A 23,236-nucleotide genomic window follows, 5' to 3' on the forward strand; every position below is an offset into this window, starting at 1 on the left:
TCCCCGAAAGGCAGACAGAGGCCCCCACAAATATTGGCGGTGATTTTAGATGAAATGACAAACGTAGTATGAAAATAGGTTTAGCAAAATTGAGGTCCGCTTACTAGATAGCAGGAAGACAGAAAGGGCACTTTCATGGTCAGCTGAAAACCCTATCAAAATACCATCCTGAAATTACTTTAAGACTCTAGTATTAACTCATAACATCAGAGTGGCAATTTCAGATCACAAGAGCTTTCCAGACACAGAAACGAAACTACAGCTGTGAACTGGAACAAAATGCAAAAACAAACAAGGACTAAGTCCAACTTAGCTGGGAGTTGTCTAGCAGCAGGAACATGCACAGAAAGGCTTCTGATTACAATGTTGACCGGCATGGAAGTGACAGAGGAGCAAGGCTAAATAGCGACTCCCACATCCTGATGGAAACAGGTGAACAGAGAGGATGATGCACACCAGTTCAATTCCACCAGTGGCCACCGGGGGAGCCCAAAATCCAATTTCACAACAGTACCCCCCCCTCAAGGAGGGGGCACCGAACCCTCACCAGAACCACCAGGGCGATCAGGATGAGCCCTATGAAAGGCACGGACCAAATCGGAGGCATGAACATCAGAGGCAGTCACCCAAGAATTATCCTCCTGACCGTATCCCTTCCATTTGACCAGATACTGGAGTTTCCGTCTGGAAACACGGGAGTCCAAGATTTTTTCCACAACGTACTCCAACTCACCCTCAACCAACACCGGAGCAGGAGGCTCAACGGAAGGCACAACCGGTACCTCATACCTGCGCAATAATGACCGATGAAAAACATTATGAATAGAAAAAGATGCAGGGAGGTCCAAACGGAAGGACACAGGGTTAAGAATCTCCAATATCTTGTACGGGCCGATGAACCGAGGCTTAAACTTGGGGGAAGAAACCCTCATAGGGACAAAACGAGAAGACAACCACACCAAGTCCCCAACACAAAGCCGAGGACCAACCCGACGCCGGCGGTTGGCAAAAAGCTGAGTCCTCTCCTGGGACAACCTCAAATTGTCCACTACCTGCCCCCAAATCTGATGCAACCTCTCCACCACAGCATCCACTCCAGGACAATCCGAAGATTCCACCTGACCAGAAGAAAATCGAGGATGAAACCCCGAATTACAGAAAAAGGGAGACACCAAGGTGGCAGAACTGGCCCGATTATTGAGGGCAAACTCCGCTAAAGGCAAAAAAGCAACCCAATCATCCTGATCTGCAGACACAAAACACCTCAAATATGTCTCCAAGGTCTGATTCGTCCGCTCGGTCTGGCCATTAGTCTGAGGATGGAAAGCAGACGAGAAAGACAAATCTATGCCCATCCTAGCACAGAATGCTCGCCAAAATCTAGACACGAATTGGGTACCTCTGTCAGAAACGATATTCTCCGGAATACCATGCAAACGGACCACATTTTGAAAAAACAGAGGAACCAACTCGGAAGAAGAAGGCAACTTAGGCAGGGGAACCAAATGGACCATCTTAGAGAAACGATCACACACCACCCAGATGACAGACATCTTCTGAGAAACAGGAAGATCCGAAATAAAATCCATCGAGATGTGCGTCCAGGGCCTCTTCGGGATAGGCAAGGGCAACAACAATCCACTAGCCCGAGAACAACAAGGCTTGGCCCGAGCACAAACGTCACAAGACTGCACGAAGCCTCGCACATCTCGAGACAGGGAAGGCCACCAGAAGGACCTTGCCACCAAATCCCTGGTACCAAAGATTCCAGGATGACCTGCCAACGCAGAAGAATGAACCTCAGAAATGACTTTACTGGTCCAATCATCAGGAACAAACAGTCTACCAGGTGGGCAACGATCAGGTCTATCCGCCTGAAACTCCTGCAAGGCCCGCCGCAGGTCTGGAGAAACGGCAGACAATATCACTCCATCCTTAAGGATACCTGTAGGTTCAGAATTACCAGGGGAATCAGGCTCAAAACTCCTAGAAAGGGCATCCGCCTTAACATTCTTAGAACCCGGCAGGTAGGACACCACAAAATTAAACCGAGAGAAAAACAACGACCAGCGCGCCTGTCTAGGATTCAGGCGTCTGGCGGACTCAAGATAAATTAGATTTTTGTGGTCAGTCAATACCACCACCTGATGTCTAGCCCCCTCAAGCCAATGACGCCACTCCTCAAAAGCCCACTTCATGGCCAAAAGCTCCCGATTCCCAACATCATAATTCCGCTCGGCGGGCGAAAATTTACGCGAGAAAAAAGCACAAGGTCTCATCACGGAGCAATCGGAACTTCTCTGCGACAAAACCGCCCCAGCTCCGATTTCAGAAGCGTCGACCTCAACCTGAAAAGGAAGAGTAACATCAGGCTGACGCAACACAGGGGCGGAAGAAAAGCGGCGCTTAAGCTCCCGAAAGGCCTCCACAGCAGCAGGGGACCAATCAGCAACATCAGCACCCTTCTTAGTCAAATCAGTCAATGGTTTAACAACATCAGAAAAACCAGCAATAAATCGACGATAAAAGTTAGCAAAGCCCAAAAATTTCTGAAGACTCTTAAGAGAAGAGGGTTGCGTCCAATCACAAATAGCCTGAACCTTGACAGGATCCATCTCGATGGAAGAGGGGGAAAAAATATATCCCAAAAAGGAAATCTTTTGAACCCCAAAAACGCACTTAGAACCCTTCACACACAAGGAATTAGACCGCAAAACCTGAAAAACCCTCCTGACCTGCTGGACATGAGAGTCCCAGTCATCCGAAAAAATCAAAATATCATCCAGATACACAATCATAAATTTATCCAAATAATCACGGAAAATGTCATGCATAAAGGACTGAGAGACTGAAGGGGCATTTGAAAGACCAAAAGGCATCACCAAATACTCAAAGTGGCCCTCGGGCGTATTAAATGCGGTTTTCCACTCATCCCCCTGCTTAATTCGCACCAAATTATACGCCCCACGAAGATCTATCTTAGAGAACCACTTGGCCCCCTTTATGCGAGCAAACAAATCAGTCAGCAGTGGCAACGGATATTGATATTTAACTGTGATTTTATTCAAAAGCCGATAATCAATGCACGGCCTCAAAGAGCCATCTTTCTTAGCCACAAAGAAAAAAACGGCTCCTAAGGGAGATGACGAAGGACGAATATGTCCCTTTTCCAAGGACTCCTTTATATATTCTCGCATAGCAGCATGTTCAGGCACAGACAGATTAAATAAACGACCCTTAGGGTATTTACTACCCGGAATCAAATCTATGGCACAATCGCACTCCCGGTGCGGAGGTAATGAACCAAGCTTAGGTTCTTCAAAAACGTCACGATATTCAGTCAAGAATTCAGGAATCTCAGAGGGAATAGATGATGAAATGGAAACCACAGGTACGTCCCCATGCGTCCCCTTGCATCCCCAGCTTAACACAGACATAGCTTTCCAGTCAAGGACTGGGTTATGAGATTGCAGCCATGGCAATCCAAGCACCAACACATCATGTAGGTTATACAGCACAAGAAAGCGAATAATCTCCTGGTGATCCGGATTAATCCGCATAGTTACTTGTGTCCAGTATTGTGGTTTATTGCTAGCCAATGGGGTGGAGTCAATCCCCTTCAGGGGTATAGGAGTTTCAAGAGGCTCCAAATCATACCCACAGCGTTTGGCAAAGGACCAATCCATAAGACTCAAAGCGGCGCCAGAGTCGACATAGGCATCCGCGGTAATAGATGATAAAGAACAAATCAGGGTCACAGATAGAATAAACTTAGACTGTAAAGTGCCAATTGAAACAGACTTATCAAGCTTCTTAGTACGCTTAGAGCATGCTGATATAACATGAGTTGAATCACCGCAATAGAAGCACAACCCATTTTTTCATCTAAAATTCTGCCGTTCACTTCTGGACAGAATTCTATCACATTGCATATTCTCTGGCGTCTTCTCAGTAGACACCGCCAAATGGTGCACAGGTTTGCGCTCCCGCAGACGCCTATCGATCTGGATAGCCATTGTCATGGACTCATTCAGACCCGCAGGCACAGGGAACCCCACCATAACATCCTTAATGGCATCAGAGAGACCCTCTCTGAAATTCGGTGCCAGGGCGCACTCATTCCACTGAGTAAGCACAGCCCATTTACGGAATTTCTGGCAGTATATTTCAGCTTCGTCTTGCCCCTGAGATAGGGACATCAAGGCCTTTTCCGCCTGAAGTTCTAACTGAGGTTCCTCATAAAGCAACCCCAAGGCCAGAAAAAACGCATCCACATTGAGCAACGCAGGATCCCCTGGAGCCAATGCAAAAGCCCAATCCTGAGGGTCGCCCCGGAGCAGAGAAATCACAATCCTGACCTGCTGAGCAGGATCTCCAGCAGAGCGAGATTTCAGGGACAAAAACAACTTGCAATTATTTTTGAAATTTTGAAAGCAAGATCTATTCCCCGAGAAAAATTCAGGCAAAGGAATTCTAGGTTCAGATATAGGAACATGAACAACAAAATCTTGTAAGTTTTGAACTTTCGTGGTGAGATTATTCAAACCTGCAGCTAAACTCTGAATATCCATTTTAAACAGGTGAACACAGAGCCATTCCAGGATTAGAAGGAGAGAGAGAGAAAAAGGCTGCAATATAGGCAGACTGGCAAGAGATTCAATTACAAGCACACTCAGAACTGAGAAAAAAAAAAAAAAATCTTCAGCAGACTTCTCTTTTCTCTCCTTTCTCTGTCAATTAATTTAACCCTTTTTGGCCGGTCAAACTGTTATGGTTCTCAATAGCAAGAGAACATAGCCCAGCAAACATACGAACTAGCTCTTGGAAGGATGGAAACTAAACTGACCATGAACTAAACCTGCCGCACAACTAACAGTAGCCGGGTAGCGTAGCCTGCGTTTTATCCCTAGACGCCCAGCGCCGGCCGGAGGACTAACTAATCCTGGCAGAGGAAAATATAGTCCTGGCTCACCTCTAGAGAAATTTCCCCGAAAGGCAGACAGAGGCCCCCACAAATATTGGCGGTGATTTTAGATGAAATGACAAACGTAGTATGAAAATAGGTTTAGCAAAATTGAGGTCCGCTTACTAGATAGCAGGAAGACAGAAAGGGCACTTTCATGGTCAGCTGAAAACCCTATCAAAATACCATCCTGAAATTACTTTAAGACTCTAGTATTAACTCATAACATCAGAGTGGCAATTTCAGATCACAAGAGCTTTCCAGACACAGAAACGAAACTACAGCTGTGAACTGGAACAAAATGCAAAAACAAACAAGGACTAAGTCCAACTTAGCTGGGAGTTGTCTAGCAGCAGGAACATGCACAGAAAGGCTTCTGATTACAATGTTGACCGGCATGGAAGTGACAGAGGAGCAAGGCTAAATAGCGACTCCCACATCCTGATGGAAACAGGTGAACAGAGAGGATGATGCACACCAGTTCAATTCCACCAGTGGCCACCGGGGGAGCCCAAAATCCAATTTCACAACACCTGACCCTGACTCCTGTTTCAGCCCTAAGCTGAAACCACCACCCACCACCCAGTGAAGAGACCACACACCAATCCCCACAGAAAGCACGGACAGGGAAAACTGAAAAACGCACCACGCCGCAGACACACAGGAATACACTATAATGTGCACAGGGAAAACAAATACAAATATAGGAAGGAGGAATATGACAAAGGATAATACACCACCAGATACGATATTCCTACAACAAGACCACCACTCCAGACCGGAATCGCTAGGCACAAAGCACAAGCTATAATCGGCGACGCCCAAAGTCCAGCACGACTATTTCAAGGCCGTGAGCGTGACCCAGCCTCCAACCAAATTACCAGCTAGATTAACCCCGAGCAAGCTGGATAAAGTCTAGCCGACGCCACTGAGCGAGTAGTGGACGTATGTGGAATTACCGCTGTCTGTCGGACGCCCTAGTGTGAACAGCGTCCGACTTGACAACAGCTTACCCTAGTGGGCTTTGGGTTCAAGACTGGCATATCACAAGCCAGTCTTGATGTACTCCCCATATTCTCTGTTTCTCTAGTTACTAGTGGCTATTTTTTAAAAAGTGACAGTAGAAAGAGCAATCCTACACTAGTAGTGGTCTGGTCTTTATTAAATGATTTCTGTAAGCCCTCAAACTCAATTGAAGCTTATAAAATTATTATATAAAAGATTGAGTCCCTTTTAAAATCAGCACCAAACTATAGGAGTTTTCTCTTATCTTTAGTTATTATGCAAATGAAAGTGCTTGATGCAACCATGGAGTGGCCAAGTGGTCATTGAACCATTCCACATCTCAATTACAATCTCTCACCAGCTCCCACTATGTAGATTCACTCACCTGCCCAGAGTAAGCATGCCTGAACAGAAAACTCGGCTTTTATCTGTTTGCACGCACACATAGCTGAGCATACACAGTGTCCATGCAGGAGCTGAGCAGGTGCAGCAGACAGGAGAAAGAGGAATGGAACCACTTAACCAGGTCATTTTTACCACATAAATAGTGATTGACGAGTGCAGGCTCGGACTGGCCCATAAGGGAACAGGGGAATCCCCCGGTGGGCTCCTGTGCAGACAAAGGCCCCTAACCCCACTGTATGGGCAGTACTTGGTATAATTCAATTAATTCTGTATAGAAAACAGCAACATCTCATCATTCATTAATCAAACTACCCAATGTATTATTATATAGAGATATAGGTCAATTTGTGAACGAGGGTAGTGTGATATTTGTATGCAAGTGGGCCCCCAAAGTCAGTGTTACTGGTGGGCCCTTGGCACCCCAGTCCCACACTGGGCGAGTGTACTCGGCATTACTCGAGGCTCGTTGGAGCATCTGGCTATTCGATGAGTACAGCACTCATTTGCGTATCCGGCTACACTCTCGCCATGCTTGACTTCCTGCCCCACATGTTTAGTGCCTGGCGTGAGCCACTAATATGCAGGGATTGCCTACCAATCACACAAATGCCATAGTTATGCTGGCTGCTGGCATTACTGTGACTGGCCAGCATCATGGCGTCATCGAGTCTATAAAAGACGCGGTATTGACATTTTCCTCATGTTATACGAGGAAATAGGGTAAGGAGAGATGCAGTAGAAGTGACAGTGTGCTGGATAGTTTTTATCTACCTGCAATCTTAAACCAACAGCCCATTTTAGGGATAATGCAAATATATTCTATTCTATAGTAGACACATTTCATTGAGGATTATCTTCTGTAGTAGGAAGAGTGTTTTCGGGGCACATAAAGCAGAGTTGATTGCATAACAGTCCTTAAACGAACAGCTCTTTTCATGGCTAATAAAAATAGATTCTGATAAAGAATTGTACTTAGTGGCGCTGATGTAAAAAAAAAGGTTCTGCTGCAAATAAGACAATGACCACACAGTTGTCAATATACAAATGATAAATAGATAAAATATATTCGCGCTAGAAGACTTTTTCCTTGCAGGAGTAAAATGTCTCTATTCAGGGGTAAAGTCCACTGAGAGCTATCACACCAATGGTGGTGTGTTTAACTTATAGCCGACTGAATTACCAATAAATGTCAAGAACGGTCTCCAATCCACATAGGCTTCTACCTACATATGAGGTACATTTAGTTAGAGATTAACAAAGATGCCGTGCCATAAAGAATCTGCATGCTAGTAGAAGTCAATCAAATACAATATATAAAAAAGTCAGTTACTATTTCTGTGGCAAGTATGGTGTTCCAGTGATATAATTGCCTGGGTGATGATTCGGTGCTTCATAAAATAGAGGTTTAGCATTAGGTGTCTAGTGGGTAGATGGATAAATTGGATGGGAGCGCTGTCCCGGGTGGTGACAGCTGCTCCGTGTGACTCATCCAGCAGTCAGTGGGGGATCCAGCCAGTCTGTTCAGGTCTTCCATGCTGGCTGTGTGCGGCTGTGCAGTACCTGTGTGGCGTCATTGATCACGTGATGCCCGCGTGACTGGCACTTGGTACGAGGCACAGAGAGGACCACTTTCCTACGCTTTTCAGAAACTATGGTTTTCTTCCTCAGAGATGGTCCTGCTCATAGTAAGAAGACTTTAAGTACCTTTCATGGTGGTCGGCAGGTGTATGCTAATAAAAGCCAAACAGTTTAACCTTCTAGGGATCATAGTGTCCAATGAGAAGATCCACCGGCTCTGTGCTCGTGACATCAATTTAATATAATTTCCTTTTCTCCAATGTTGGTGGACAATTTCTAGACCTATTACCGCCATTTCCTGCACATAGCCTCCGTTCTGTTCCACAAAGTGTTTGGATAGGGGTTGGCCTATTAATTTTTTCTTTATATTTCTGATGTGTTCATTGATTCTGACATTTAGCAGACGTTTTGTGCACCTTACGTACAGTTTATCACAAGGGCATTTAATTGTGTATATAAAGTCCTGAATCTTATATTCTGTGTCGACTTTGTTGATTCCCAACTGTTGGTTAGTATGTAATTGTTGACACATTTTCCATTTGTGGCAGGAGAAAAAAACTATCAGATTATTCTGAAAAATGTTTAAGGTTTTTTGGGGGATTTTCTTGAACTGTAGGGGCAATAATATTTCGTAGGTTGCAAACTTTTTTATACACAAACCTAGGGAATGTGGGAATTTGCTCATCCAAGATTTTATCGTCTTTTAATATGTCCCAATGTTTTTTTTACTATTCTTGAAAGAATGTGAGAATTAGAGTTGTATTGAGTTATGATAGGATTAAAATCATGGGGCCTTTGGCTTTGTTATTTCCATTAAGGATGTCCTGGTGAGGTTTCATTTCCACAGACTTCTTACCTGTAGCAAGCATTCGTTTATCCTACCCTTTTTCTAGAATTTTTTTTGTCAATAGATCCGCTTCGTTAAAATCTTGAGGTTTCGAGCAGTTACAGTGGATCCACATAAATTGGCTTTTAGGGACATTCAACAGCCAACTAGGTAGATGACAGCAGTCTATTGGAATGTAGCTGTTTGAGTCTGTGGGTTTATTAAAAGTATGGGTATGAATAGTTAGATCTTCTATAAATATATTCAAGTCTAAAAATTGTTAATTGTTTCAACACTAGTAGTAGATGTGAATTTTAAAAATAATTTGTTTGTGTTAATCTCAATTAAAAACTCTTGAGGGCCTCCTGACCAAATAAATAGTACATCATCTATAAAATGTTACCAGAGGACCAGGTTCTTGCGCAGCTCGCCTCCAGGGTAGATGGTATCCTCTTCCCATCTCCCTACATACAAGTTAGCGTAACTGGGTGTGAACCTGGTCCCCATAGCTGTGCCCTTGTCATGTCGGACGCTGTTCACACTAGGGCGTCTGACAGACAGCTGTAATTCCTCATTCGTCCACTATATGCTCAGTGGCGCCGGCTAGATTGATCCAGATTGTCCAGGGTTTATTGGTCCGTTTAGGATCGCCACCATCATTAACCCGGTTGCCTACCAATTGGAGCTCTCTACGGTATATAAGATTCACAACGTGTTCCACAGATCGTTATTAAAAAAGGTGGTGGGTTCTGTGGATGCTGCGCCGATGCCTCCTCCAGTCTTGGTGGATGGCAGTTTAGAGTTTGAAGTCTCCAAGGTGGTTGACTCTCGAGTGGTGCACCGCACGTTACAGTACCTGGTACACTGGCGTGGTTATGGGCTGGAGGAGAGGTCTTGGGTACCAGCCTCCGATATACATGCGGACCGGCTGGTCAGTATGTTTCACCGCTGCCATCCGGACAAGCCGGGTCCTATAAGTCATGAGGGCCCTGGGGTCCCTCGTAGAAGGTGGGGTACTGTCATGTCAGATGCTGTTCACACTAGGGCGTCCGACAGACAGCGATAATTCCTCATTCATCCACTATATGCTCAGTGGTGCAGGCTACATTGATCCAGATTGTCCGGGGTTAATCTGGCTAGTATTTGGGTTGGAGGCTTAGTCACGCCCATTGCCTTTAAATAGTTTTGCTGGGCTTTGGGCGTCGCCGATTATAGCTTGTGTCTTGTGCCTGGTGATCTCGGTCTGGAGTGGTGGTCTAGGTCCGGAGAAGAAATATTGTATCTGGTGGTGTATTATCCTTCGTTATATTTCTCCTTCCTATATTTGTATTGTTTTGCCCTGTGCACATTATAGTGTTTTCCTGGCAGAGCATCATGATGTAAAGTGCATACATTCATTTAAAAAAGTAAATTTGTTCACTGAGAAGCAATGCAAATTTGTTAAGAAGTATCTAGCTGCTTTACACCCTTTATCATGCTCAATTATAGTGTAGAGCTATGTGATGTCCAAAGTACCTAGAATATAATGATCACACCAGTGTATGTTTTTGAGTAGCTGTAGCACATGGGTGCTAGCTTTTAAATAAGCTGGCAGTAGAGGTGTAAGTTTTTGCAAATGACCGTCTACAAATTTTGACATATTGGCTATGAGGCATTGAATACCGGATATTATTGGATGCCCCGGTGGGTTCACCAGATGTTTGTGGATTTTTGGCAAGTGATAAAAAATAGCCATCTTGGGAAACATTGTGTTAATAAATTTATATTCATTTTTGTTTAAACATCCCATAGTTAGTCCTCTGCTAGTCAGAGCTTTAATTTCTTCAATAAAACCTTCGGTGGGGTTTACATCTATTTTTTTATATGTACGTGTATCGCTTAGGAGGCTTATGGTCTCTTTATGATATTGATACTGATCCAATATTACGATACCCCCCTTATCTGCTGGATGGATTACTGTTCTTTTGTTATCTTGTAATGATTTAATAGCTTTTCAGTCATGAAATGTTAGATCATACTTGTATTTACAGCATCCTACATGTCTTCTTGGGCCTATTTGAAAAAAAGACTTTGTTATTTGTTTTTTACGAGTCTGTTGACTAGAGGTGGCGTTTCATGTCTTATTCGATTTCTCCCTAATGTTATTTTGTGTAGGGACTTCATTACTATTTGATCTCATAGTGGGTGTGCCCCCATTTGATTGTTTTGAGTGACCGCCGGTGTAGAGGGTATTAATACAGGGGGATTCTCCCTATCCATAGGGCCATCAGGTTGTATATTGTCAGAAATGGATGAAGTTTTATGTCCCTTTTGGCTACATGATCTAGAGGTGGATGGATGAGGGGAAAAGGAATTTTCCCCTTCTGGAGTAGGGTAGACAGAAAATCTGTCTTCCGACAGAGTGTTGTACAGTGGACTTGGAGCGCCCCCACACCGCCGCAGGGCCGAGGGGTACCCGGAGCCGGGCCTCTAGGTCTCAGTCCTGGGGTTGTCACGGTGGCTAGACCCGGTCCGTGGCCCTGTCTGTCAGTGGGGGACGTCCGGTGCAATAAGTGATGTTGTAGCGGTGCAGTTGTGGGGTGCAGGTCGCGGTAAATAACGAGGACACCAGGTTGCAGTCTCTTTACCTCTTTACTGAAGCTCTCTGGGTCCTCAGTCCGGAATACGGCTCACCAGGCTGCGCAAGTCCGGCCGGTCCAATGACACTTCCAGAGCTCTCCTTGCAGGTGGAAATCGGTGCCTTCCTTCTAGCGCTATGTGTTGCAGTCCTTCCCTGCTGTGCTTACGGAAAGTACCCCACAACTGTTGTGTCTGTTTCTCGTGTTCCCTCACAACAACTTAATTCGCAATGATCTTCCTCGTCCCTCCAGATACTATGGTAGGAACGCACCCGTATGACGGGGAGGCTCGGAGATCTTCCGGGACTCTATCTGCGCCCCTCTCCTGTTGGTACCCCCCCTTTGCCTTCCTGGGTGATGCGTGAGACAGTCCGCCTCAAGCTAACTGCCCTGCCGTAGGTCTGAGGTATGGCTTGAAACTCTTTACCTCCTCGGCGTTCCGGCCACCGGTAGTGCGCCTCAGTAAGGTGCTGCCTCTTTCAGCACAACCCTCACTGGTATCTCCTTTCGCTTGATTTCGTTTCTCACTCAGCACAATCTATCTCGCTTCTAGTCCTTTCTTGAGTCCCGCCGCTTCCAGGAGCCTGCGCGGACCCGTTACGTTCTTTCAATGCCAAGCCTCTGCCAGGATCCCACCCCTGGCAGAGACCCTACAGTCTCTCCCTTCACAACACCCCCTGCCACAGGGTGTTGCTCCGTTCAATCCCGTCAGCGTTCTCTTCTAACTTCCTGCCTGACCCCCAGTTTACCCACTATGGTGGGGAGTGGCCTAATGAATAGCACCCTTAGCTCCCCCCGGAGGCCCAGCTGTGAAATGTATTGGTGGCTGTGATACCTGCTCAGAGAACTCCTTCAGTGCCATCGAACGCACCATGGCCCCCCTTAGTGGCTGAGCCATGATACTGCAACGACCAGGACTCTGGGGCGCTGCACTCCCCCCTGGTTAAACACAGTACTCCGGGACTGGGAAGAAAAACAACAATACAGGTTAGCAAAAAGACATACAATTTTGTTGAGTGCAAATAACAGTAAGTATACTTAAGTAAGCTTCCCTTTATGGGAGGTGAGGACACTTTTAACGTTACAAACATAATCAACATTATAAATTACAGAGCATAAATAACTTCTGTTACCCAACCGGGTATTCTACTTAGTGCAATTTTTGGAACAATAACTTAACATTGCCTTTAAGAAACTCACACTCTTAGTCTATCAAAGGCCTTCCTATAATCACATTATAAGGCATTTCAACTTTACATTCTCCTTCTTGTGAACCTGCAGGACCGCCTGTCCCTACGGCACCAGGCCTACTGCCTCTCCTTTCTTTTACAGGACCGCCCTGTTCAGCCAGGGCCTACTGCCTTTCGCTACTATACACAGTATAGACATAACATTCCTTTCGGTTGAAGAACTCTGAGCCAGCTCTACTCGGCCCCTTTAAGGACTCACTCTCTAACCCCTACGGGTTCACTCTCTGTCCTTAGCAATAAAGTAACTTTTCAATGGGGACGCAGGGTTTACCTTCTATCCTCACCCTCATTATTACTTCTTTTACTTTCAACTATGCAGGCTTCTACATCTACCCCTACGGGCTCTCTGCATCTTTCCTTTCTACAAAACATTATTCAGATTTCACATTTCAACAACTTCAACACATATAACTCGGCATGTAAAACAGTTACATTTTCTTTTTCAAGGCATCATTATCACATTACTGTTCGGTAACAGTATCTCTTTCAAATTTACTTCGTCACATCCCCTTTAAGAGGGGACCAAGTCTTTCTGAGGTAGCTCATCTTCTCAGCCTACCAGTCTTATGCAAAGTTCCAGCCCGGGATCTTCACAAAGTGTCTTTAACTAGGACTAGTAGGAAAGGTTTCTTCGCAAAGTGTCTTTAACTAAAACCAGTAGAGAAGGAATCTTCGCAAAGTGTCTTTTGGCTAAAACCAGTAGGGAGCACCTTTAAGAAGGTGCAAACTATTTACAAGGGAAGTTCGAATCATGCACAGTCCATGATTTCTGCAGTTCTTTTAAACTTGTGCAAAACTTTGAGAACAACAATAGTGGCCCCGGGTCAACAAGGGGTCACCTTTAACCCTAGACGGGTTTAGTAGCAAACAGGAACAGTTAAAGGAATGAACAGTAACTATGTACATTTTTCAGTGGTATTACTTTACCGTTGAGATGTGGCGGGGGGTCTTCTCTCCGGCCTCACCAAACCAACAGATCGTTCTGGTGAGCCAGGGCGTCGTTCCGGTCCCAGCATTGCCAGAATCCCCCGCTGGGAGATCCTCTTGGTCGGTAACCGTACACGTTCCCCCGGGGCACGGTGAGGTCGAGCTTCTGATGGTTCCGCGGGACCGGGCTCTGCAGCTTTCCTCGCCGGAGTATCGTCTTCCGGTGCTCCTGCAGCAGCCTGGAGGGCAACGCATCGCTGCACACCTCGGGCTATCCAGCCCGTCTCACCCGCGGCCCTCCTCCACCGCGTGTAGGTGACAGCATCACCTGGCTCTAAGTTGCAATCAAACCTCCCGCTGCTTGGTTCCACCTCTATCCGATCCACACGGACCTGTAGTGGCTCCCCGATCTCCTGGATTATCCCCCGTCCAGACTGGGGATTGAAGGCCACCACTACACCCCAGTGCGACGGTGGGATCTCTGGGGGGCTTACCAGGTCAATCTGCTCAGCGGGCTGGGGCCGGCTCCGCCAGGCTGTCATTGGACGCCGGTAATGTTCCGCATCCGGGATTATTTTCAAGTCCGGCGTCGGTGGTGTATCTTCGGATGCGGCCAGGTGGGAAGAAGCGAGGGACACTGGGGACAGGCGGATTTCTGTTGGCTGCCCCATCCGAGCTAGCACACGGGTGTCAACCTTTAAGCGGCGTGCCAGCTGTCGGGTCTCGGCTGCAGCCGCACACTCCGCGGACATCGGCGGAGGGGGTCGTCCCATCGGTGGCCCTGCCAAGGCCGAACCCCGCAGTGTGGGCGTCCCTGAGGCTACCTCAGGCTGCGTATCCTCAGGCCGAGCCGGGTCAGCTCCGCGTGGCACTCTGGATGTCGCCATCTTTTTCTCCTCTTCCGCGTTTTCTTCCCGCGGTCTCTTTCGTGGGCGGCCCCGTCCCCATGGTCTCCACCCCCCAACCAGGATCAGGAGGCGTACCTCGGCTGTTGACGGGCACGTCCTCAGGACACAGAAATACTTAGACTGGGCGGCCATTGTTGTTCGCGCTCTGCGGCTCGTCTACGCCCACTCCACGCCCCTCTTCTCTTCCTGCGCTCTCCTCAGCGCTGCAATGGCGGCGGATTTTGGCGGCAAATGGCACAGCACACAGTCTTGCAATAAAGTACAGTCCAAGCACAGTAAATCACAGTCTCTAGGCACACATGACCTGATTCTTCAGGCTTAAGTAGATCCTGTTCGTGACGCCAAGTTGGAGCGCCCCCACACCGCCGCAGGGCCGAGGGGTACCCGGAGCCGGGCCTCTAGGTCTCAGTCCTGGGGTTGTCACGGTGGCTAGACCCGGTCCGTGGCCCTGTCTGTCAGTGGGGGACGTCCGGTGCAATAAGTGATGTTGTAGCGGTGCAGTTGTGGGGTGCAGGTCGCGGTAAATAACGAGGACACCAGGTTGCAGTCTCTTTACCTCTTTACTGAAGCTCTCTGGGTCCTCAGTCCGGAATACGGCTCACCAGGCTGCGCAAGTCCGGCCGGTCCAATGACACTTCCAGAGCTCTCCTTGCAGGTGGAAATCGGTGCCTTCCTTCTAGCGCTATGTGTTGCAGTCCTTCCCTGCTGTGCTTACGGAAAGTACCCCACAACTGTTGTGTCTGTTTCTCGTGTTCCCTCACAACAACTTAATTCGCAATGATCTTCCTCGTCCCTCCAGATACTATGGTAGGAACGCACCCGTATGACGGGGAGGCTCGGAGATCTTCCGGGACTCTATCTGCGCCCCTCTCCTGTTGGTACCCCCCCTTTGCCTTCCTGGGTGATGCGTGAGACAGTCCGCCTCAAGCTAACTGCCCTGCCGTAGGTCTGAGGTATGGCTTGAAACTCTTTACCTCCTCGGCGTTCCGGCCACCGGTAGTGCGCCTCAGTAAGGTGCTGCCTCTTTCAGCACAACCCTCACTGGTATCTCCTTTCGCTTGATTTCGTTTCTCACTCAGCACAATCTATCTCGCTTCTAGTCCTTTCTTGAGTCCCGCCGCTTCCAGGAGCCTGCGCGGACCCGTTACGTTCTTTCAATGCCAAGCCTCTGCCAGGATCCCACCCCTGGCAGAGACCCTACAGTCTCTCCCTTCACAACACCCCCTGCCACAGGGTGTTGCTCCGTTCAATCCCGTCAGCGTTCTCTTCTAACTTCCTGCCTGACCCCCAGTTTACCCACTATGGTGGGGAGTGGCCTAATGAATAGCACCCTTAGCTCCCCCCGGAGGCCCAGCTGTGAAATGTATTGGTGACTGTGATACCTGCTCAGAGAACTCCTTCAGTGCCATCGAACGCACCATGGCCCCCCTTAGTGGCTGAGCCATGATACTGCAACGACCAGGACTCTGGGGCGCTGCAGACTTCCGTCCACTTCATCAATAACTTCAAAAATTTGTTCAGTTTGCGAGGTGTTGCGAAATTCACATTCTGGGATAGCATCTCTCCCGAATTTCTTACATTTTTTATTTATAATCTCTTGTTCCTTATTTTATATTCTATTACGAATGTTAGTTGACAAATTAATAATTGCAGGGTGGGATTTAAATGGTTTGATCTCATGTTGTTTCTTTCTTTTCTCAATAATGAATACCACAGCCTGTTTTGAACAAGCTCTAAACACTGAGTCCCATTCCGACAATGTGTTTTGATCTCCAATATCCCTTGATAAAGCTTTATAGATGGTCAGGTCTTTTGGAATGCAGGCATAAGCTATGCAGCGTTCTAGGGTGGCAACTTCCTAAAAATCACGTATTTCTTTCAATACTAGTTTCTCCAATAGTTTTAAAGATTCTTTTATTTTGTGAATTTTTTGGGGGGGGATCAGGAGGAGCTTGTTGGTGTGCAAGGTTGAAAAACTTAATGTATATTTTGCATGCGGTCTTTTCTATCCATAAGTCTCCCATTATAAGGGGAATGCACCGCTGCCGACTAAAAAAAAGTGTTTTTTTATAAGATATAGATAAAGAATTGTACTTAGTAGCATTAATGTAAAAAAAAGGTTCTGCTGCAAATAACACAATGACCACACAGTTGTCAATATAGAAATGGTAAATAGATAAAATATATTCGAGCTAGAAGACCTTTTCCTTGCTGGAGTGAAATGTCCCTGTTCGGGTGCAAAGTCCACTGAGAGCTATCACACCAATGGCGGTGTGTTTAACTTATAGCCTGCTGAATTACCAAGAAATGTCAAGAAAGGTCTCCAATCCACATAGACTTCAACCTACATATGAGGTACATTTAGTTAGAGATTAACAAAAAAAAATAGATTCTCTTCTCTAATACTACCACTGACAGCTGAAAAAAATTGAGGGTCCAGTGGAAGAGTAGAGATTAACGTATTAGATACATTTTGGCAGCTTTGATTGCTTTCAGAGTTTGTGTCTGACATATATTGAAATAATCCTTTCACTGACTATTCAGATATATTCTATTCTTCCCTAAAATACCTTACATGCTAAAATAATTTACGGTACGGTGGCGGAGTAGACATTAGTGTATTAGAGACATTTCTGTAGGCTTGATTGCGTTCCTGAGCTTGTTGTTGCCACGTATAAGAAATAATCCTTTCACTGACAATTCAAATATATTCTAATTTCTCCTAATACCCCTCATATCTAAAATTAATTTAGGGTTTGGTGGCTGAGTAGGGATTACATATTACATTTTTTTTTATTGCTGCCACATACAATAAAATTTATTTCAGGGACAAATCAAATAGACTCTAATCTGTAATAATAACACTCTTAACTGCGTAGATAATTTAAAATATGTAAGGCATGCATTAAGGGATAGGAAAGTGGGGTGCTGCTTATGGTGCATGCAGAGGCCGTTGCCATGGTCCAGGTGAAACTGGGTCTGCTGCTGGATCTTTACAAACGTGCTCATCCACGAGACCGAGCTTCATGTCCCACTTTCAGGGGGACAAAGGACACCATTTTTGAAGTCAAAACAGTGTGAGCAGGTTATGGGTTAGAGGGCAGTTAATGCTTCCAGTCTGTTTCCCAGCAGCCTGGACTACATAACCCTGATTCTCCTTCCTCCCACTATGCCAAGTCCTAGAAGACAAGGAACTTGGACACTCCGAGGAGCTCTTTACTTTTCCATTTATGGTTTCTTGTGGCCTTTCACCATGTAAGTTTCAGAAGTGGCATGAGGAGATTGTGTGCGCTGAATACTAAATGTTTGAGCAGCCATGGTCAGAAGAAGCTGATAGTGGTGAATGGCAATTACAGTCTCCAGAGGTAGATGATGATGAGACAAAGTTGCTAAAAAGTTATGTTAAGAGAACAAATGAGGAGGAGGTCCAGAGTAAGGAAGTGGAAGATAAGGTGGTGGATGATGAAGTCACTGACCCAACCTGACAAGGTGGCAAGCAGAGTTAGCACAGCAGTGCAGAGAGGGAGGGATTTTTAGCACCAGAACAGGCAGGAAGAGGCAGTGTAGCTCTCAGAGGGAGAACGTGGTAAAGTATTCCCCAGAGTACTCCCACACGGCCAGATCCTATGACGCAAAGGGTTAGGTTTTCCAGCCTTGCACTTTTTTACAGAAAGTAAAGAAGATTAGAAAACACTGAATTGCAATCTGTGCCGTACATCGATCAACAGAGGTCTGACCACTACCAGTCTGACCACCAGCAGCATGCTCAGGCACATGTCATCCAAGGACCCAACTAGGTGAGCCAAACACCTGGGTCCCCAATTAGTGTCTGTGGGTGACACCACTGCCTCTTCCCCTGTGCTTTGTACTTGCCAATCCCCCGTCCAGGACAAAGGCATCCCACTCTGAATCTGTCATTGCACATACATAACCATCGGCACCCACGTCCACTTCCTTGTCCGAGCGCAGCTTTCAGCTATCCTTACCACAGGCCTTGGAATGCAAGTGGAAATATGCAGCCACCCATACACAGGCTCAAACACTGAATGGCCACATTTCCAGACGGCTTACACTGGAAATGTTGCCAATTAGTCTTGTGAACACTGAGGTTATCCACAACCTCATGACTGCGGTAGTCCCTTGATGCTCACTCCTCGCCAACACTATGTTTAGTGGAAAGCTGTCCTCGCATTAAAACAGCACATGTCCCATAACATAACCTGTGCCCTGAACAAGGCGGTTATTGGGAAGGTCCACTTAACAAGTGAGTAATATGGTTGTTTATTTTTTTATTTCTTTTACAGATGAGATGGGCATTGGAGGATTATGTTTATGTGGGAAAGGTGAGGAATATGTTTGTTTATTATTTTTATTCTTTTACAGGGGACATGGGCATAAATTAATTAGTTGTAAAGGTTAGTACAACTGTACTTTTTGAATTTTTATTTAAAAAAGGAGTCAATGTTTTTATTTAAATTACAGGACTTTATTCTGACTGTGTCTTTTTTACAATCTAGCTATGGAGTTAGCAATGGGGGTGTCTTACGCCTCCCCATTACTAACCCCTATGCTTCGTGTCAGTGGCCATAAAACAGCTGACATCAATGCCCCAATTATTACCCCACGTGCCACTGCCACAAGGCAAGTGGGAAGAGCCAGGCAAAGCACCAGAATTGGTGCATCTAAAACTTTCACTTTCATTCCAAGATATGGGGTAAGAACAGCTAAAAAACTGTGCTGGGACAAGGATTTGGAAATGCCTGATCATGGTTCCTCAGAATGTGCAAGAACAGGTGGTATCTGTGCCAGTGTCATGGACAGAGTATTTGCAAGCACCTACAACAGGGGAAGAGGCAGTGGTGTAACCTGCTGGCACAATCTTGGACCCAGGTGTCGTGACACAGCTGTCGGGTGACCCAAGACCAGGGGCGCCTTCCCTGTCCCTAACAATAGAGGGCACCCTAGATCACCCTATTTCCTGGGATACTTTTGAAGGTGAAAATGCTGTAGCCACCACACTTGCCTTGTCTCCTGAGTTAGCCCTACATCAGTTCTCTTCCCCCACCCAGGGAAGAGGAGTGCTACTGTACACTGCAGTACCCCAACCTGACAAACAAGGCTGCTCAAACAATGGTTAGCTGAAAGCACCAGGCATACAAAATATTCACTCACATATAACAGAGGAAAGTACCGAGGAGTGGAGGATGGGGAAAAAAATGAAGTAGAGTAGGGAAGGGAATTATCACACTTACAAACTATTCACAGATAAGTCCTCCAAAACTCCTTCTCATATGAACACCTCTCCTCCTAAGCCATGCAGCAAATGATAGCTGTGATATGGATTTGAATCAGGAACCAGATATGAAAGGGGATGGGAGTGGTTAACCAAGCTCAGCACATGTTGCAAATTACTATTTTTTTTTGTCTCAGAACTCTCTTTAAAAAAATTCCATACTGGGGAACGCCTAACTCTTTGACAGAGAAATTCATGAGTGTCAATGCTCTATGGAACAGTTGCCCTGCCTCCTCCCTCTGGTCACCTCACTGCTTCTTCCTGCCTGTATTGGTGCTGCCAATTCCTCTCCATCAGCACTGCTGACCTCACTCTGCATGCCAGCTTTACAGGTTGGGTCATCCACCACCTTGTCTTCCACCATTAGACCCTGGTCCTCCTGACTTGGTGACTTAACAACAACCTGACTTATTAGCAACTGTGTCTCATCATCTATCTCCTTAGACAAAATTTGCCATTCCCACTATCTTATTCTTGTGACCATGGCTGCTATAGGCTTTGTACATCACTAAAAAGCATTTCTTCCTGTCCTTAGAGCATGCAGGGTGAGATTCTGCAATCAAGAAATGATAATGTAAATAGCTCCATGGAGTGTCCTAGTGTGGGATCACTGTTCTCCTGGGACTCAACATAGTGGGTGGAAGGAGGATCAGTGTGAGGATTTAGTGATCCAGACTCTTGGCTGGTGAGACTGGACCATGTAAAAGTCTAGGTGGTGTTAGCAAGCATGCTGAAAACATTATCTGTCATCCAACCGACCACCTGTTCGCACTGATGTGGTTTCAGAAGTGGTTTCCCATGCCTCCCTGCAAAGTGGGACAGGAACCTATGTGTCATTAATGGATATGTTGCTTGCTCTCCAGCATCAGGCGCAGTCACATATGCCCCACTTCCTCGCCATCTGCATGCATCATCATCAGCACTTACACTTCCCCATACCTTACTATACGCCTTAGGCATTTTTAATTACTAGGTCTCTGGAAACCAAGTTTCCTAAATTCTTTGAAACAACATTTTTTAATAAAGAAAAAAAAAATTGGTCAACTGTAACAGGCCAAGCATTTTTTTAAAATTTCAAACCACCGTAATTTCACCTAAAGCTGGTTAAACTGTGCGAATGACAATAGTCAAGTTTTTTTGAAAAAAAAAAAATTGGAAACCTGTAGCCAGCCAAGCAGTTTTAAAAATGTAAAACCAACATAATTGCACATGTGAGATAGCAGGAACGCGGGATGCAGTGACGAGCAAGAGGCAGCACAAGAGTAAACGGGTTTATTACAGGGATTTCTCCACGCAGGGAGAGGCAGGGTTAAGGGGGGGAATAAACTTGGACTTTTTATCAGGGTAGGAACAAATGGTTAGGAAACTTGTAAACTTATCAGTTTGATGGTTTCAGGGTGGTGGAAGCTTGGAATCTCAAGGTGGTGTCATAGGTGACACGTGATGTCTCTGGTCTGTTCCTGGAGGAAGGTGAAGCACTGTCTCCAGACGGAAACAGCATATCCTGGCGGCTTCAGACGAGGTAGCGGGTTACTGGGGCAAAGTCCGCCAAATGTCGCAGTTTCTGCCTCTGCTGGAAGATGTAGCTGACCAGCACTGATGCCGGGAATGTAGGCACCAGATCCTTGATGCTCCGCTTGGTCAGTTCCTGGCCGCACACTCACGGCCAGTAGCGGAACAGTGCGAGTGAGAGCTCCGGTATTCAGGATGGACGGACACACCACCTCAAGCCTCGCACGTTCAGTGTGCGCCGGGTCTGAGGTACTGCAGCACAGGCCTGAGTGGTTGCATAGTCCCGCAGAGAGGGAGTCAACCTTCTCTTGCTGCACGCTCTATCTTCCCGCCAAGTCTCCTGCTTAATTGGTCTCTGGCGAGTGAGACTTAGTTCGATCCTGCTCGGGAGATGATTATATGAGAATGGACCTTGTTCTGAATGGAAGAAATTCGCTGATTTTTCAGCATTTTGGCTGTGCATTACCATTCATTTGCTCGTTCCTTATGAAGAATGCATATATATGTACATTACCATGATGTATTTCTACTAATTATATATTATGGACATTTATGTGTGTATGTATTTTTCATGTTGTTATAATATCTAGTGTGGCATATATACATCTTTATGCCTTATTAACTATGCAACTTCTCTCTCAGTTTAGGGGGGGACGTTCTTCTGCCCTCCTTCTTTTTCTTGGGCTTATATGACAGCGTTTTATTTATGTCATCATAGGATTTATCTCTGTCCCCTCTCCCTGCATATATGCACAAATAAGTTATTTTCTCATTTTTTAGTGTGTTCTCTTTGGTACTGCGACAACAGGACTTATAGCAATAGGACTTATCCTTGTCCCCTCTTCTTACATATGTGCACAAATAATTTATCTTTTCATTTTTCAGTGAGTTCTCTGTGGCACTGTGACAGTCGAGCATATTTGATTGTCACATCGCCCGCTCCCGGGAGCCGCGCGTGCGCTTTAGTATTTCCTATTTATTTGTCTTCTTCTGCTCCAGTTCTTATTATATTTTATTTTTTTTTTCCCCTCTGTGCGATCCGTCGGTCTGGCAGGCCGGCACATGTGCTGTTTATCCACCAGGGGATCAGTGCAATATCCTCTTACTACAGCCTCTGATGCCATCGTTCCTGATTACCTGCACACCAGACTGCGATCTGCTTCATTAGATCAGGTATATACAAGGTGCTTTGAGAGCTCACTTCCCCTGACGAAGCTGTCTTGAACAGCGATACGCGTTGGGCTCTCCCTCCATTGCCATTCACTTGCTGGCTGCCCAGTTCTTGCTATATTTTCTCCATATTCTGTAAGCCTTCTGTCTGGATCACCCTCTAGCTGCCGCAGCATGTTCCCCTCTTATGCTTAGGACGGGTGACAGCCGTGCTCCTTCCTCCTATTTGGGGTAATTATTTGGCCGTATTTGCTTGTGCCCTACCCATTACATACCAGGAGGACTATTTGTTGGGGGTTAGCTGCAGCTTGACAGGGTTTTGCTATTGACAGTTATATCTTTTGCTGATCAGGACAGGGCAGCTTTTGCCAGTAATTATTTATATGTGTATACTATCTGCTATATTTGATGTATGAATATTGTGTATTGGGCAGTGTTGGGCACACGTATATGGAGGGAGTTTTGTATGTATGGTTTTAATTGTTTGTATATGTTACCAATAAAGCTTGTTTGATTCATTATAACTTCTGGTGGTGTGCATACAGTATAGTGGCTCTCTTTTTCTTGTTTATTGTCTCCTGCTTTCCCACGCACCGCCACTTTTATACCTGACATGCCACCTACAGTCAAGTGCAACGGTCCGTCCAGGTTAGAAAGCGTTCCCTCCCTGCAACAATGGTGACAGCTCCGATAGTTCCAGAACTGGCACAGGAGAAGCATCCCTGGCCCGGTCCATCTTCCTACACACACAAAGCATGTTAAACTGTATGGATGACAATAG

General features: G+C 46.0%; 2 protein-coding genes across 4 annotated transcripts in view; one reads left to right on the forward strand and one right to left on the reverse strand.

The window, feature by feature from the left end:
- The window catches only part of LOC143775621 (long-chain fatty acid transport protein 2-like), a 255,858-nt gene that overhangs the window by 176,603 nt on the left and 56,019 nt on the right, over positions 1-23,236 (reverse strand). The window lies entirely within an intron of this gene.
- Positions 16,774-23,236, forward strand: part of HYKK (hydroxylysine kinase) — a 96,130-nt gene continuing 89,667 nt past the window's right edge. Inside the window, exon 1 of the mRNA XM_077263970.1 lies at positions 16,774-16,835. Within this exon, the coding sequence (XP_077120085.1) occupies positions 16,788-16,835 (48 nt within the window). The 5' untranslated portion in view covers positions 16,774-16,787. The remainder of the gene's footprint in view (positions 16,836-23,236) is intronic.

This window comes from Ranitomeya variabilis, chromosome 5 (genome assembly GCF_051348905.1).
Source record: "Ranitomeya variabilis isolate aRanVar5 chromosome 5, aRanVar5.hap1, whole genome shotgun sequence".
Taxonomy (NCBI): Eukaryota; Metazoa; Chordata; class Amphibia; order Anura; family Dendrobatidae; genus Ranitomeya; species Ranitomeya variabilis.